The 18901-nt window shown below is 41.6% G+C and overlaps 1 protein-coding gene across 4 annotated transcripts in view; it reads right to left on the bottom strand.

Moving 5' to 3' along the window:
• Positions 1 to 18901, bottom strand: part of zranb3 (zinc finger, RAN-binding domain containing 3) — a 131252-nt gene that overhangs the window by 29060 nt on the left and 83291 nt on the right. For all 4 annotated transcript variants that reach the window (XR_014872556.1, XM_085152639.1, XM_085152642.1 and 1 more), the window contains exons 16-17: positions 13578 to 13682; positions 4851 to 4993 (exon numbers count right to left, since the gene is read on the bottom strand). Coding sequence is in view for 3 of the 4 variants with exons in the window: in XM_085152639.1 (XP_085008765.1) it covers positions 4851 to 4993; positions 13578 to 13682 (248 nt within the window). In the remaining variant the exon portion in view is untranslated. The remainder of the gene's footprint in view (positions 1 to 4850; positions 4994 to 13577; positions 13683 to 18901) is intronic.

The raw sequence follows: 18901 nt of genomic DNA, 5'->3' as shown, positions 1-18901 counted from the left end.
AGTCTGTGCAAAAATCTACTATATAAACAACAACTCAAAGGGATTTTCTTTGTAGCCAGGACTAGTAACTTCCTATCTAACTGCTCAGCAGCTGGTGGCTCATAATTACTGTTAAACATCCAACTTTCAGGAGGCAAGCAAATCAGTGAATTTCCCCAGACTATTCCTTTAATATTGCAGGTACAGGCAGTTAGAAAGCTACAGTAAATTTAAGCGTGCAGCACATATTCGGTGGAGGTTGCATCAGGAATGACAAAACGCAGCGTGATTTGAACTTGATTATCTGGACACGGTTTTCTGCTGGTCGACGTTTGATGCGCAGCTGCAGGGGCGCTGTTACAGTCAGGGAGTCAGCGGGTAGCTGACAGCGGACACGCGGAGGTGCAGACAGCCGCCTGGCTCGGCACAGAGGACAGACCCTGCTCAGCTGTGTGAAATCAAACTAACGAGCTGCTGCACCGGTGTGGCCCAGTTGAAGCCGCTTTGATTGATTGCAGTTCTCTGCCGGCCTCGGTCAGACAGAGCTGACAGTAACGGCCTTTTCGGTGGCAAAGATTCTCAGAAACACGTGAAGCTGCTAATTCCCATGTCAAATGTGTGTTTGAACATGAACGTGACATGAAGGATGCCATCTTTAACTCAACAAAAAAATCAGTGTGTTGGACAACTCCAAATCCAACTCCAAACTCCTTCATTGCAAAGACTTTACGCGAGTACTGTCAAAACAATGCTGCAAAAGAATGCAAATCTGAAAAGTCTACATGGTATAAGCAGCACCACTCAGCCTGTGAAAATGTCTTCTGTGGCTCTGGATGAGATTTGCCAAAATTGAGGAAATAGTCCTACCTTTACTGAGTTTCAGCTTGAGACTTTAAATTTATAACAGCAAGTCTGTATTACATACTGGGGGAGTTTGAGTTTATCACGGAAGAAGATTCTCAAGGAAAGTGCATCATCCAGTGTTTGCGTCAAATCTTTTTAAAAAAGCACTTTTGCAGTGAGTCATTGTGGGGAAAAGAAAAAAGAAAACAAATCAAAAGTTCAAATTCTAACAAGTCCATCAACTATATGCAAATGCTGTACTGAATTTGCTCGAGTACAGCTTTAATGTACGCTGCCAAGACAACACAACAAAAGTACTTTCCATAGTGTACTCTTAGGCAAATACAAATGCACTGAGTTTCCATCTTAGATGCTTAACATGATTTCAGTGTTGTATATACTATTATAAATATAGCGTTTCACACTAACGCATGAGCAGTTTTACTTTTCAAGTCTTCATCGAGCGATCAAAGCAAAGGCTGGAAAAGCGATTTCTTCAATTCAGTAACAATTACACACTTTTTGCAGCTAGTTTTGAGAGAAATTTCAGACGTTCTTCCCACAAAACGGTTTTAGTTTGTCAACATTTCTGGGACGTCTTGATTGAACAGTCCTTTTCAGGTCACGTCTGAGCATCTCATTTGAGTCAAGGTCAATATTTTCATTTGGCCGTTTGATAAAGATGAATTTTCTTATTTTGTTGTTGATTTATTTAAGTGCGCTCTTCCATCACCAAAAGTGTGTCCTCGCTTCATGTCGTGCTGCCCTGACATTCGCCTGTAAATCGAATCCAATCTAAAAATTCATTTGTCCTCTCAGTGATTGTAAGTGTCCTGTAGTGTTGTAGAACATCCAAGTGGTCTTGTGCAAATTTAAAATGTGCAGTTTTTAGTGATCAGTGGTTTCCTTTGTGTTGTCCTACCATTAAGACCCATCTGGATGAAGATTTATCAAGTTGTAGAGACGGAGCTTGATTCACGATTGCATGTTGTAGCTACAGTCCTGGTTTTCTTCCTGTAGAGCACGGAAGTCCAACTCCAATCCTCGAGAGCTACTGTCCTGCAGCTTTTACATGCATCCCTACTCCAACACAGCTGAATCAAATGCTTGGATTACCTTTTCAGCTTACCATCAAGTTTGGCAAAGGCCTGATAACAAGCCATTCATTTGATTCAGGTGTGTCAGAACAAGGATGCACCTAAAAGCTGCAGGTCAGTAGCTCTTATGGACTGGAGTTGGAGACCCCTGTTGTAAAGAGTTGGTACATTCAGGTTTTTCAACCTTCTGAGCTCCAGCCAATCTGTCTCAGGAATTGTCAGCAACCAGACTTTGCATGTCTTTATTTAAAAAGCAGGGCACCTCTGCAGGTCCAATCTCATCTGGTTAACTGGAACACTGGACTCCAAGTAGCTCTTTTAGTCATTATCATAGAGCTCCACTTAGTTTTTCCAACGTTCTCTGTGAGTGATTCTGTTAAACATCTTTCAAGTCCCACTGAAATACTCCTACGCTGTAATTTTGAACTACCAAGTCTTTTGTGTTGCGCTGCTCAGCGTTTGACTGGGAGCTTGTATATAATGATACATTTCAGATGACAAAAACTGGTCTGCACAACACCGAATAAAACATTTAACTTAAACAGCCTCTACATTTGATGCTGGCTTTAACAATTATGTGTTTGTATGCACAGAAAAATGAAAAAATAACATTATTATTTCTCTGCATTAAAGTAGTAATTACAGGCGCCAATCAACTTTTTTTTATTTCCAACGTTTTGGTATTTTAACAATGAAACCTCCTCAGTGAGCATAACTGGATTAAAATCTCCTTAAATCTTCTAAAATTGCTGCAAATCACCATGAATAGTTTATAACAAAAGTATCCAGTGTTGGAAACCCAGGCAAAGTGCATTAAGTTTGAAGTAGTTGAAAACTGAGCGTCTCAGAGCAGGGAAGGTGAGCTGCGATCGCCCCGCTGAGCCATAGCTGGAGCTTGATTGGTTCTGATTAGTGAATAAATCAAACAGGTATCAAATCAAGCCGGGCCAATTGCCTCCTACTCACACCTTGATTAGGTTCATGCACCCAAACGCTTTCCCCAGTTGAGAAACACTCTCCCTCACTTACAAAACACACACACACACGTCTGCCCTGTAATTGGCAAACTCTCCCTGCCTTAGTCCACGCCAGCTGTAATTAGTGTGCCAGCAACAATGCTTGTTTGTCAAAAAACACACATGTACGCATACACAGAGCTCATCCCATTTTCTCTTATGTCTCAGCAGACACCCTTTGATACACCCACACACACACACACGGGCACGAAAACACACACAGACGCACACACGCATTATTCAGCCTTCCATGACGCCTGGGGCAGTTAGTATTTACAAATCCGCTTGTTTCTCTGTAAAATGTCTCACATTACTTCTTGGATTCTGTCATAATGTTGGGAACTACTAAATCTCACTATTTCCACCAATTCAAAGCAGCGTTAAAGGATATCTTACTGACTGGATCATTGTGGGAGATGCATTTTTGCTTACAGTATACAGGTTTGCTGAACTGCTTATAGGGGAGGTGTGGCACAACCAATCATTAGTGCACACGTGCGGTTTATTGTGATGATTAGGAAGAATTCAAACCTTAAAACATCGAGTCATTTAGGAGCTTAATGGGTCTTTGATGTCAAACAGTGGTGAAAAATGGCAGACTTCTTGTTTCCTGCTGGTAACTGCTGGCAGATGTAGCTAGTTTGCTAAATAAGCTGATATGTGAGAAGAAATTAATTAAATACAGCAATAAATGATCATAAGATCCATTTAGTTCATATTACAATCTGTATGTTAAATTCTACACTTAATCTGTTAATATAGGAAACCCACCCACATGCGGGATAGCTTATTGCACAGAATGAGGATGGCAAGTGAAGACATGTTTGGCTAATGCATTAGCAAAATATTGATTCTAAATATTGTTTTTAGATGAAAGTTTTCACTAAATGTGGTACAAACTTGATACGTTTAGGTAAAAGATGTATTCAGATAGCTGGACCTTCATCATTAATGCGTGTGCATGGTCTACCGGAGGTCTGAATTTAGATATTGAATTGACCTTCCTGCAGTCCAGATCTTTCACTAGCTGAAAACATTTGACGATCCAGGACTGTAGAGCTGCTAGAACCATATATTAGATAAGAACGGGACAATTTTCCTCTCCCTAAACTCCAGCAGCTGTGCTCCTTAGGTCCAAGATATTATTACAGACTGCTATTCAAAGTAGTGGGGATGCTACACAGTAGTAAACATGACTCAAGACAGCTTTTACAGAATGTGTTGTTGCCATCAAATTCAAAATGAGCTCATATTTCTCTTGAAATTGTACACCATCTCACGTTAAATATTTAACATTTTCTGTTGTGAATAAAATTTGGGCTCATGTGATTTGCAAATAATTGCATTTTGATTTTACTTATAGAGCCTCCCAGTGTTTTTATAGAACTGTGTTTGCATCTTTTTGGAACGTAGCCTAAAACCACACAAATGATGACCCGCAGACTGTATATTAGAAAAAAAAAAAACACCTAAAAAACCGATGTAGCTAACATGAAGCAGGACGTGATGACTGAGAAACTGAGGGACACTCTTTAGGCGAAGACTTCCAGCTTTATCTTCTGCTTTGCCTCAAAAAAGGAACATAATTTTGAAGAACACCTCATAAAAACCCAAAACTAATGAGTGAGAGCAATCACTCATTAGGCAAATGTTTACTGACGGACTTGAATACAACAGTTTTTACAATCAGAGGAGTCACATCCTGTGGGCCACTAGAAATAATCTGGCTTCACAAACTACATCCATATAACATTAACGGTTAAAGCAGAAAAACAAACTTGTTTTTTGGGGGTTTGGAAAAGGTTAAAACTCAATACAAACCACTTAACATTCATTTCAGTGACTGAAAATTCACTGATTAGAAGAGAGGTTTGGTGAAAGTCAAAGCACGTCTCCTTCAAGGAAAAAATCTGACCTCTTGGTGCTCGAGTGAGGGCGCTGGGCGGCGGACAGCTGCTGCAAGCCCAGGGTAGGGCTGTGGAAGAGAAGACCGCTGCGTCGAAGCAGTTTCTGCTTCATGGCTGGCAGGCCGCTCCACTCCATAACAAACCTCAGCACCTGCGGGGCGACACGACACCTCACTTCATATTCAATTTCAAGTCGCGACTGCAGCCGCCGGAGTCTTCATTTTCAACACAAATTGATAGTTTGGACAGTGGAACCTGTTTAAAAGCAAAACATTTTTTTAGCTTTTCAATTTTGAAAATGCACTTCAGCCAAAAACAAACAATTCAAAGGAGGCAGTTTTCCAGATAGCTGAACAAAACCCATTAAACCAAAAGAGGGCTGAATATTCTTCCAGCAAAGGCAGGATTCGAAGAAAATCTACCAACAATATAACAAATAGCTCACCAGACACCGAGCCCTAATGGACAATTTACCTACGTATATTACACTTGAAAGGGTTTTTTCCCCGTCTTTGCTATGGATGATATTTACCGTCACAGAAAAGATCAAGATAAAAGTCTTTATATGTTATATGCAGACAGGTTTCAAGCTATCACAGCATGAAAGCTGTCTTTGTTGATCTTTGCGCAGGTATATTTTGAAGGAATTAGTAGGTACTACTCATTAAATGTTTAATGTTAAATGAAAGTATTCAACAGAAACAAATGTTTGACGTCTGGATGTAAAGATGAACTCATTAAAATAATGTTAATAAGTATATATTTTAAAATATTTATTATATAACACATGTACAACATGTATCATGACAGCTATCTATATATAATACATGTGATATTTATATAACACACTAATATCCCCCAAAAAAGTAATGTTTATGTACCTCTGATTTAATACAAATTAATGGATTGCTAATGCTTTCACAGACACGAGGTTCTATAAACAACAATGAGGAAGTTTGTATTGTAACCCAATGATATCAGAGACAGAAGCCCAACCATCAGATCAGCACTTGGTGAATGTGGGGCAGAAGACCTCTCTTTTGAAGAGGACTGATTGCAATTTTCTTGGATTGATTCCGATATTCCGATAGCCCATACAGATTTTTGCTGACTCCAGTTTTCTGTCTAAGAACTAGAATTGACAGCATATACAAACAAAAAAATAACTTTTTCTTCAATATTAAATTCAATTTTTATAATAAAATGAATTATCACACTTTATATTTCCCCCAAAACTACAGTAAGGTACGGGCATTTCTCTCACTTAAGCAACTGAAAATAAAGTGCTCTGCTACTGGGCAGCAACACACATTTATCTTACCAAACAGAAGAAGGTTTAGTGGATTTACACTGAAGCTGCTGGCTTGATGCTGGCCATGAGGTCTGGACAGCTTTAAATTTAACCACTTTGCCTTTGTTAGCGTCTTCAAAATGTCCACGTTCAGCTGTGTAAGGGGGGTTTAACTGCCTGATTAGGTCTGTCTAATGTGTATGCTAATGCAAATATCTAACAACATTAGCATTAGCAACGTTAGCGTTTGCCTCTGAGTGTGCGCACAACTATCTGATAACAGCAATGAGCTACGTGACATTAACCAGCCGGTCCCTGGTCAAGTATGCTGGAAACTGCTGGCTTGTCAATTAGAGCATGTATTTAAATCAATTTTATTTTTATTTGGCCAAATCTCAAGAAGAGTTGCCTCAAAGTGCTTTATATTGTAAAAAGACCCAACAACAATACAAAGAAAACAGAGAAAACCCCAACAATCAACAAACAACCTGTGAGCTAGCACTTTGGCAACAGTGCGAAGGAAAACCCCCTTTTAAAAGGAGGAAACCATGGATTCAAGGTCACCTGTTCCAATCCTAAATATAGGCTTTAAAAAAGGACATTTTTAAGCCTAATCTTAAAAGTAGAGATAGTGTCTCTCGAATCCAAACTGGAAGCTGGTTCCACAGAAGAGGCGCCTGAAAGCTCAAGCATCTGCCTCCCATTCTACTTTGAAATACTCGAGGAACCACAGGTAAGCCAGCAGTCTGAGAGCACAGCGCTCTAATGGGGTGATGCAGTGCTATAATGTCATTAAGATCAAATGGGGCCAGATTATTCAAGACCTGATATGTGAGGAGCATAAAAGTATCTCTGCTTTTATCAGGAACAGACAGTTCCAGAGTCAGCGAGGGGCCGCCATCTACTACGACTCATTTTGCACATATTTTCACAAAACCAGAACAACGGCATTTAAAACCACAGTCGATACTAAATTATTATCGCCCATAACATCCTTGAGACTGAAGGCAAGTAGTACTCTGTCATTAGGAACTCAAATCACAGCATCAAGCCGAACGTCATGTGCCGGTAGAGCACAGAAACCCTCCTCTACAGCGAGACAGTCTTCCTCCTGACAGGAGGAAAGTAGAGATGAAGACTGTGGGTAAGCTTAGTGAAAATCTGAAATAGTAATTGTGCTGCCAGGCCATCAGAGGTTAGGTGAGAGCCAAAAAGTTGAATCAGATGTCAAAAGTTGAAACTAAGCAGGAGAGTGGGATGCTCCTTCCAGCTTGCAGATTGGCCGAAGGTCAGACAGGTTAATAGGTGAGACGTGTGGGTGGAAACAGAGGGTGCTTTGATTTTCACTGTGTATCTGGACAAAGATGTATGATAATCAGACTTTCATCCTTTAAGTTTTACTTTTTTCTTGGTGGTAAATGATACTCCAAAGGCTAAAGGCGGGCCCTTTAGCCTTTGGAGGGGGCCCCCGCGGGCCTCCGGCCTCTGTGCCTGCGGCTCGGTTCACTCTGGCACAGCTGGCTGCCGGCGGAGCCGGCGGGCACGCCGGTGCAGCCCCCTCTAGCTTCTGCCCGGTGGCTACTGGGTGACCCCTCGTCTGGGGATCCTCAGCCCTTCCCATGAAGGTGGCACGGATGCCCCTCCGGTGGTCCTCCTTGGGCTCTTGCACTCTGGGGCCTCTGGATGTCTGGGGCCTGGATCTCCTCCACGCCTGCTTCATGCCCTGGGGGACGGGGCTATGGCTCTCTACATCCTCTAGCAGACCATTACATGGGGAAACCATTTGAATACAAGCGCGCCGATCCACACAGGTGTGCACACGGGTGTTCACTGTTCGTAGACTTAAATCACACCTTTCTTGGCTGCTACTTCAAAGCACATTGTGCGCTGTCTGTCCTGCGTGCTGCACAACAACATTCAATATTTAGTATTTACTGCTGTTTACACTTAGCTAGATTAATGCGATGGTGTTGTGTATAGTATGTTGCTTTGTTTTGTTTTTTTTGCTTGTTTTCTATTCTTTTTCTCTCAACAGGTGATCCCGGAGATATTTTTTCTTCCCCCCTTTCTCACTGTCCCTCTCCCCTTCTGTTTTTCTTTTCCTTCCTCTTTCTTTCTCCCTTTCCTATCCCTCACTCATGTCTGTCCCGTCTGTAACAACTGAAAATAAAATAAATAATAAAAACAAAGGTCGATCAAATGGACCAATACGGCAATGCCATGATGATCCATTTGGCAAAATAAATCCATTGGGTATCCTTGTTGGTCTTCAGACAACAATTCTGATGGCTAAAGAACCAAATGGGACAGGCGGAAAAAAAAAAAAAAAAAAAAAAAAAAAACTAAGCAGGAGAGTGGGATGCTCCTTCCAGCTTGCAGATTGGCCGAAGGTCAGACAGGTTAATAGGTGAGACGTGTGGGTGGAAACAGAGGGTGCTTTGATTTTCACTGTGTATCTGGACAAAGATGTATGATAATCAGACTTTCATCCTTTAAGTTTTTTCTTGGTGGTAAATGATACTCCAAAGGCTAAAAACAAAACAAAATCATTGGTCCCAGTGGTTTTTGTCTTTTTAGGAAACCTTCATGATGGTGTTTATACAAATGTGGAATTAATATGTAAAATTCTATCTAAACTGTATCATGGTTACAGCCAGGTTACTGGGACATTTGTAACACCTGGGTATTACTTTAACAGAACACATGTCTAAATGTCACAGACCAGACTGACATACACAATGTGCTCTGTCCTCCTCGAGTTTCTTACTTCACTAAAACAGAAAATAGGAAAAAAAAAAAACGTATAGGTTCAAAAAATAGAACAAACATCAAAAGTTTATGTGCTTCTAGTTGCCAAAGATAAACACAAACCTGTCCACAATGAGACTTTTTCGTCTCTCACTTTGCACTACAATTTCACTCGTGTGTCACATTATAATGTTTATAAAATGCAAGTGCAGGGGCTCAAGTGGGCTGGAACTATCCGGAGCAGCGTCCTGGCTACCTTCATTATATCCAATAGGCAGACTTCCTTCGAATAAGTTAATCTTTTATGCACTGGAGCCTGGTTATGCTTCCAGAGACATCATGGATATACAGTGGCTTGCAAAAGTATTTGGCCCCCTTGAACTTTCCCACATTTTGTCACATTACAGCCACAAACATGAATCAATTGTATTGGAATTCCACGTGAAAGACCAACACAAAGTGGTGCACACGTGAGAAGTGTAACGAAAATCATACATGATTCCAAACATTTTTTACAAATAAATAACTGCAAAGTGGGGTGTGCGTAATTATTCAGCCCCCTTTGGTCTGAGTGCAGTCAGTTGCCCATAGACATTGCCTGATGAATGCACCTGTGTGTAATCTAATGTCAGTACAAACACAGCTACTCTGTGACGGCCTCAGAGGTTGTCTAAGAGAATATTGGGAGCAACAACACCATGAAGTCCAAAGAACACACCAGACAGGTCAGGGATAAAGTTATTGAGAAATTTAACAAGATTTCCCAAGCCTTGAACATCCCACGGAGCACTGTTCAAGCGATCATTCAGAAATGGAAGGAGTATGGCACAACTGTAAACCTACCAAGACAAGGCCGTCCACCTAAACTCACAGCCGAACAAGAAGAGCGCTGATCAGAAATGCAGCCAAGAGGCCCATGGTGACTCTGGACGAGCTGCAGAGATCTACAGCTCAAGTGGGGGAATCTGTCCATAGGACAACTATTAGTCGTGCACTGCACAAAGTTGGCCTTTATGGAAGAGTGGCAAGAAGAAAGCCATTGTTAACAGAAAAGAAGTCCCGTTTGCAGTTTGCCACAAGCCATGTGGGGGACACAGCAAACATGTGGAAGAAGGTGCTCTGGTCAGATGAGACCAAAATGGAACTTTTTGGCCAAAATGCAAAACGCTATGTGTGGCGGAAAACTAACACTGCACATCACTCACCATCCCCACTGTCAAATATGGTGGTGGCAGCATCATGCTCTGGGGGTGCTTCTCTTCAGCAGGGACAGGGAAGCTGGTCAGAGTTGATGGGAAGATGGATGGAGCCAAATACAGGGCGATCTTGGAAGAAAACCTCTTTGAGTCTGCAAATAGCAATAGCAAGCAATAATTGGCAATAAGTTTTCACTGTGGAGTTTGTGGAGCTCAATCTTTGTAAAGGAAAGTGTTTTTTAGTATGAACATCCTGTTTAAGGTTATGTCAAAGCACCTTCACTGGATTAAGTCTGGACTTTGATTAGGCCACTCCAAAACCTTCATCTCGGGGGTTTGTTTGCCCATTCAGAGGTGGACTTGTTGGTGTGTTTTGGATCATTGTCCTGCTGGAAAACCTGAGTGTGCTCGAGCTTCAGGGCACAAACTGATGGCTGGACATTTTCCTTCATAATTTTCTGGTAGAGAGCAAAATTAATGATTGCATCAATTAACAGATCAATGCACTCTCAAGGATACTTGAGGGTGCATGGGAGTTTGCCCACCTGGTCTACATTTGTTTTGTGGATTTGGAGAAGCATTCGTCCGTGTCCCGCGGAGTGTCCTGTGGGAGGTGCTCTGGGAGTATGGGGTGTTTGGCTCATTGCTACAGGCCATTCGATCCTTATACAACTGTTGCAAGAGCTTGGTCTGCATAGCCGGCAATAAGTTGGACTCATTCGTGGTGGGTGATGGGCTCCGGTATGGCTGCCCTTTGTCACAGATTCTGTTTATAATTTTATGGACATAATTTTTAGGTGTAGCCAAGTGGTGGAAGGCTTTCACCTGGTCGGTCTCAGAATCTCATTTCTGCCGGGAAAAGGGTGGAGTGCTCACTCCGGGTCAGGAACGAATTCCTGCCATAAGTGGAAGAGTTCAAGTATCTCAAGGTGTTGTTCACAAGTGAGGGGAGAAGGGAGCGGATTGGTACTGCGGCTGCAGTGATTCAGACACTGTACCGGACTGTCATGGTGAAGAGAGAGCTGAGTGTAAAAGCTAAGCTCTCAATGCACCGATCGACCTACGTCCCTACCCTCACCTATGGTCACGAGCTGTGGGTAGTGACCAAAAGAGTGAGATTGCGGATACAAGTGGCAGAAATGAGCGTCCTCATTTGGCTGGCCTCTCCCTTAGAGATAGGGTGAGAAGTTCAGCCATCTGGGAGGGGCTCAGAGTAGAGCCACTGCTCCTCCACATCGAAAGGAGCCAGTTGAGGTGGTTCGGGCATGTGACAAGGATGACTCCTGGGCGAGATGTTCCAGGCATGTCCCACCGGGAGAAGACCGCGGGATAGACCCAGGACATGCTGGAGAGATTATATCTCTTGGCTGGCCTGGGAACGCCTTGGTGTTTCCCCGACAAGCTGTAGGAGGTGGCTGGGGAGAGGGAGGACTTGGCTTGTCTCCTTAGGCTGCTGCCCCCACGACCCGGCCCCGGATAAGCGGAAGAAGATTGGTGGATGGATGGATGAATCAATTAACGGAAGTAGTTCACATCCTGAAGCATCTAAACAGGCCCAGACCATCACACTACCACCACCATGTTTGACCCTTGCTTTGATGTTCTTTATATGAATTTTTTGTCTCGTCAGTCCACAGGTTATTTTCCCAAAAGTCTCGGGATCATCAAGGTGTGTTTTGGTAACAGTGAGGTGGGCCATTTTAATCGTTTTGATCTTCCATGGATGCCATTTTTACCAGTCTCTTTCTTATTGTTGTTCCTTACTTTATTTTGATGCAAACATTCTCCTTTTACAGTTTGTTTTGGACTTTTAACAGTTTCACAACCACTTTGCAATTAGTTTAAGTGAGTGTGCAACTGTGGTAAACTGCTAGTGACCAAAGAAATAGCTAGAAAATTCTGGATGCAGCACCACATTCAGACTTATTATTATTATTGTGACTTATTACACCAATCAACTGCAAGTAATTTCCTGCGACCTCTTGCCAAACAGTTTGATAATACACGTTTTCCTGGCGACCATTTACCAGTCTCTAGGCCTGACTGACTGAAGTTATAACTACAGAGCTCAAAGTGTGAGCACACAATCTGTTAAAACCTTCTGTTTGTCAGGGCCGGCCAATCACAAAAATGTTCATTTAAAGGGATCTGGTAGCTATTTTGGCTTATTTCAGACAAACAATGACCTGAGCCTCGGCACCAAAGCCAACTACAGGTGCAACTTCTCGCTTAATGTAAATAAGGATCGAGTAGCTTTAGTAAGAATATAAAAGCAAAGAGGTTAAAACTGTTTTTGTTGAAAACTATTTGGGTTGTGTTCTCTTCACTAAACTGTATTTTAACCTCAATTAATGATTATCTTCACAGAAATATTATCCAGTTTTCATTAAATACAGATTATTCTAATACATCTTCTGTAATTACTGACCATTCATCTCAAAGATGGTTTGATTCATTTGCCAGTGTTGTTGTTCTGGCTGTAGGAGTGTTTACACACCACTGCTTCCCTATCCAAGACGTTTCACATCCCGCATTAAACCGCTTGCTAAGTATTGATTGTGATGGACAATTGGAGTGTAACGGGGCATAAATGATGGGTTGGAGGATGGCTGCAACTCACGCCTCGGTTTAACAAAGCAACATAAACAACGTGACAGGCGGTGCTTCTGTCAGTAGCTGGTACCGACACGGCAGATTGCAGGATTTAATATTAGCTGGTTGGTGCTTTGGGTCGTTTGAGGCGATGATCTGTCTCCTTTAACAACCCTCATAAAACTGCACACTTTCTTTTTCCCGTCTCCTCAGCAGCCCAAACCCCTAAGCCACCCCCCCCCCCCCCTCTTTTGTCCTATCTCCATCGTCCGCCACCTCCACTTCCTCGTCCTCCTCCCTCTCCTGCTCTCCTTCTTCAGGCCCTGCAGTAGTGAAACGTGGGCGTCCATACTCCACCTATCTGTCAGGGGCCCAATGGTGCGCTGCTGCTCTTCCTGCTCATGATCAGAGGTGTCATTAGTTTCACATGCCAGTGACACACACACATCCATTAGGTTTAATAACCTCCGTACTGCCTCGTGTCTCATCTTCACTGGGTCAGTGGAATTGAAGCGATAGCTCCACTGGTGAGATATGAAACTAAATTATCTTAGTCTAAAATTAAGGTCATCCTTAACGCAGCCTATGGGCACACTAAGTGAAAAACTTTTAGCTCCACACTCTAGCATATGCAGACTTTTCCATCATCTTAAATTCTTCTCATGGCTACCATTTTTTGTCTTTGCAATCAATCACAAGAAGCAAACAGTGGCACATCTTATAACCTAGAAGTCAACTTTAGTTTAATTTGCCTCTAAAGTGTTTTAACAGTAACGACAAATTAAGTAGGTACATCTCCCTGGTGTGAATGCCGCAGTCCACGTACACACCCACACACATTCATGAATATCAAAGCGCACGCAAGAGACGCGCACATATCCAGACTCAGCCCGGCGGGAAGGGCAGACCTGTATTCGATTTTCCCTGCGCCGGCTGAAGGCCTCGGGCAGGTCATCCCAGTTGGTTAGTTTGATGTCCAATGGGATGAAACTCAAGTTCAGCGAAGCTCCGTCCTGAAAGATGAGGAGACAGAGACGAAGGAGACAGCCTGAAGCAAAGTTACCACCATCAGTAAAGTTGTTACTAATTGTAAAGTTGTAACTAATATTATTTCTAAACATCTTTAGCCTGACATATAGTTTGTTACTCCACATTTGCCCTTCATCATCTAATATGAAGTCTTTGGAGGCAGCCATGCAATCTGTAGTTTTTGAAACATTTTAATTCCAGTTCAGTATAAAGTGCCAATTCAACACAGTCATCTCAAAGATCTTCATATTTACACGGTAAATATTGAGGAAGAACAACAACCTCTGACAGAACCTGGCTTATGGAGGGGCAGCCTCTGCATGACTGGCTGACTCCCTATACCTGTGTACCTGGATTTTCTCTAACCCCAGTTGGACAAGCCGTTAGTAAAGGGTAAGGATGGATGGAAAGAGACCTCAAACCAAACCAAAACAAACAAACAAACAAAAGAAACCTCAATAATTTAAAATGGCCAGCAGAGGGCAACTCTTCTGGTTGCTGTAAGGTGTCCAGCAGTATAGAGGGAAAAATGGCCTAAGGGTCCACTGACCTGTGATCAGTGAACACTTTTCTGACAAGCTTATGTGCTCAGATGCTACTTTCAAGTCATAATGAATAGAACAGGAAGCTTATTTTGAGGATGCTAGATATAGCGTGAAATGGAGGCAGATGATTTGCTGTGGCAACCCCTAAAGAAGAAGAGGAGTACTGATCAGGCTGACAGCTCATTGGCTAACAGCTTATCAGTCTCAAGTTGTTAGCTAATGAGCCTGCTTTGTCCCTCGGTCACATCCACCGCATACGGGTCACATCTAGTTTCAAAACACTAAGATCGCTACGACACAAAGGGGACTTCACTAAACAATAAGTGCTCAATTATTGCCATCGTTTATATGCAGTTTATGATGCTGACCAAGTTTTCCTTGATGAAATGAGTTGCAGATCATAATGCGCAACTATATAGTTTTATTCACATACATATAGATATATATTTTTTATATACTATCTCTAAATTGTGTGTAAACACAGCCAAAGACACAATATAATTCTGCTGAACTAGAAACTGTGCGCCTTCATGGTTATATGAGTTTTAAATAACTATATGACTATATTTATAAATGTACATTTTTATGTAAATCATATGCATTTATGTGTACTTATGTCAGTTCCTCACAGCTGAGTCCACTAAATGAAAGCCATGAGACACAGCTGAATAAACACAGTCAGAAATACAGTAATGAGCTAAAAACATCTTAATTAAACTACAATCGACGTTACCAAGCTTCACATGTCATTAAGCCTTCCATTATAGTTTTAAACCTGTCGGGGAATCATTTGTGTATGGCTGCCAACAGTAATAAGGATTACAGCTATGTTACAGATCAGCAACCATTCCCAAACACAGGAACAAGTATTCTTTTACAGCAGCCATATAAAGATTAATTCAACTAATATAAACTGATCTGAGAAACATGAATAATTGCATATATATAAAGTAATGGTAAAAACAGCTTAACTATATGACTAAAATTATAACAGCTTTAACACCTTGGTAAGTATTTTATATATTAAAATAGTTCAAATGAATTCACTAAACTCCCCCAAAAGCTGAGAGGAATGGGTAAATGGTAAAACCCAGAGCTCAATAAAAATGCCTCAACACTGAACCTCTAACCCTAACAAAATTACATGAATATTCATTTTATGGCAAGATTCAATTCAATTCAACTTTATTCATGCAGCGCCAAATGACAACAACACTTTATATTTTGAGGTAGACCCTACAATAATACATAAAGAGTCATATGACCCCTGTGAGCAAGCACTTTGGTGACAGTGGGAAGGAGAAACTCCCTTTTAACAGGAAGAAACCTCCAGCAGAACCAGGCTCAGGGAGGGGCGGCCATCTGCTGTGACCGGTTAGGGTGAGAGAAGGAAGACAGGATAAAGACATGCTGTGGAAGAGAGACAGAGATTAATAACAAGTATGATTGTTATGGATGAAGAGTACTTCATCCATGTGAGGTATCTGTTGTGTTATACCAGATAAAAAACTGAGAACCACTGAAGCAGATCATTACTTAGTCTTTGTATAAAATGTAATGGATGCTTCATAATCATTTATAGCTATAGCCTATATTTTCCTTTGACAAATGCACTTGAAATTTGAATTTAACACTCAAATTTGAATTTTTTTTCCTCTGAGATTTACATTTCCACCTGGATAGATTTCAAAGCAGAATAATATTTAAACAATTCACAAGAAGCACAGAAACAGTAAGATCAGTTTTCTAGTTCCAACAGGGACTAAAATCTTAGGTAGAAAGTGGTTTCAAAGCAACAACTGCTCACAGATGCCTCAAAACTTTTTCTTCCTACACCTGTGAGACGGGAAGTCTAACGGGATTTATATAAAGTAGAGCTGTATTATATATTTATATTTCTTTTGTACAGATTGATATGAATATTAATTCTGGATTAATTATCTGATATTTTCTTCATTTTTTCTGGATGTCAATTTATGAATAAATCACAGCGAGATGCAATAAAACTACCTTGAGGTTGTTTTAAAGGTGTTTTAGGCACACACACAATCACAAATCCACAATTTACTTGAAAATATTATAAATGATAGTAAATAATAGCTTTATTAAGGTCCCAAATTCTATGCACAGTAAAAAATTTTGCAGTTTTGCTCAGGTACAGAACCACACATTCAAATGAAATAATCAAGTTGTGGCAGAAATGTAGACTTTCAGCTACATGGAATCATGGATTGTTAATAGATTTACAGCCACACAAAAATATTAGCAGTAGCAGAAACTTTAGCAGTGTCCAAATCAATCGGAAGTGTTTGGTGCATTCCTCCCCAGTTTTGGAACAACATTTTTTCCTTTGGAGCTTCTACAAGATCAACTTGTAGAAGATCCAAAGCATGCCACATCATCTGTGAAACATGGCAGAAGCAGTGTGATCCACGAGCATGTTCGGCTGCCAATGGAATAGAAGTTTACTGAGGATGTGAACGCTGATAGAAGTAGCAGGAGGAATGCTGAAGAGTAAACGGCTTTACTCTGCTGAGATTTAGCCAAATGCTGAAAAACTTGTGGGACAGTGATTCATAGCACAGATGGCTGAACAGCAGCAAGACCCACAAACGAGCAGCAACTGATGGCTCTGCAGTGAAAGCCTGGCAGAGCATCTTAAGGTAGAAAAATCAGCATTTGAAGATGTCCGTAGTTACTGATTGTATAAGACTGCATCCGAGTATTCGAAGAATTCTTATGTTTAAAACTGCATTAAAATTGGTGGATCAAGAATCAGTTCTTTGCTTTTTGTGGAGCACTTTCCAGAACATCAAACAACAGCTAGGTTGGAAAATGAGCATTTTCAAGTCTGAAGTCGTTGTCTTCTGGAAAGTGGTGGACCCCTACTCCAGGTTGGAGATGAGTTGCTGTCTCAAGTGGAAAAGCTCAAGCATCTCCGGGTCATTTTCATACGCAGGGGAGGAGTGGAGCAGGAGGAAAACAGATGAACTTGTGCAGCTCCTGCGGTGGTACAAGTAATTAACTGGCTTGATATGGTAAACAGAACTCTGATTGTGAAGGTAAAGCCGTCAATTTACAAGTCAATCTCTGTTCCTACCCTCACCTCTGAGCTTCCTCATGAGGTGGGCGTCTGTGCTCATTTGTAGGGCGAGGATGAGGTCCTTAGCCATTAGGGAGTACAAAGCTGCGGTGCCACTGCATCAAAAAGAGCTAGCTTAAGTGGTCTGCAAATATAGGATGCGTCTCCTTCACACTTCCCAGGTAAGGTTTCGGAAATGTCCAACCAGCAGGAGCTCATGAAGAGGAAAAAGAGAGAGCTGGACCTAAATAATTTAAATGAAAAGGATGGATGGATGTACTGACATACGCAGGCAAAATACCTCAAATTATGTCACTGTCCAAATACTTATGGATCTGCAAAGAAGAAAAAATCTTTAGTTTTGGCTAAGATACCCTCACATCCACTCACAAGGCACAGAGAGAGAGACCCATAAAAAACTATCAGAGGGTCTGTGAAGCAATAAATAGTGCTCGAACACGCAGCGACACCACTACACTGCACACGGGCCCTTCATGCTTGGACGTTTCTGAGTGGCGCCTCGTGTTTTCCCTTCCAAGCAGTTGGTGAGACGTGGGATTCTGCCGCTGACTCACTGGTGTAACCGAAGCAAACAGAGATACAACCGTTCGCCGAGCGTGCATTGGAGCGAATCACGAGGCAGCGCCGTTATTGTTTCACTCGCCCGATGAGGAGAAATGTCAGGATAATACTGTGGTTATATAACTTCAAGCTAAGGAGGAGGGATACATCGCAAAGAACCTTGCCGACGCTATCAAATAAATGTTAACTATGTGTCAGAGAAGGTGGGCGTCTCTGTGTGAACTTTCTTTTTTCTCATTAGCTACAAGAGAATAATTTCTTGTAATGCCGTGCATTTCTCTTTTAGATAGCAGACATTAATGAGAGCCATAGTCAAATGCTTGTCCTGCACTGTATCCTCCCAGTTCTTACAATCAGTTCTCTTCTCTCTGGGTGCTGGACACCTGGGCTGAGAATACTGCAATGTCTATGCTTAATGAAGTTTAGAGGAGAGGAAACAGTGTATCGATTTAGCTTAAAGCATCGCTTTTCATGTGGAGACTCTCTTGCAAGGATGACGTAAAAAGCTTGTGGATTACAACGCTCTGTTATCAGGAGACATGGGAAGTAAGTAAAGTTAAATGAGATCAGTGTCCTCTCCTCTCAGAAGAGCCACAGAGCTGTTTGGATCAAGACAAGCGGGCTGTAAAAGTGGCCTGTAATTACATAAACTAACTCCAGACAGCAAGGAGGATGAAAAACTAATACTAGTGAGTTTTTGAAGGGTTCAGGAGAGTAGCTGTCCACTAGCCATGCCCGCTTATTATAATGCTACTCCAAACACAGCGGTGACCTCATTTAAAAGGTTTAAGTTAAATGTTTCCAATGAAAGTGCACAGTGAGGGTCAATAAGTGAGGTACAGGTACCAGGTCCCATCGTATGCCCAACTACAGATAATTCATATGTTGCTGTATCGTTTGAATTATTTGATATCAGAAAGTTTTGATCCCAAGCTTAATCTCCAGACTGAAAACTTCACTTTTATTCATCTGTTCTGAAGCATTAGGACTCAGC

The sequence above is a fragment of the Neolamprologus multifasciatus genome, chromosome 23 (genome assembly GCF_963576455.1).
Source record: "Neolamprologus multifasciatus chromosome 23, fNeoMul1.2, whole genome shotgun sequence".
In the NCBI taxonomy this organism is placed as follows: Eukaryota; Metazoa; Chordata; class Actinopteri; order Cichliformes; family Cichlidae; genus Neolamprologus; species Neolamprologus multifasciatus.
Note: the sequence above shows the minus strand (reverse complement) of the source record. Positions and strands in the feature narration are given on the sequence as shown.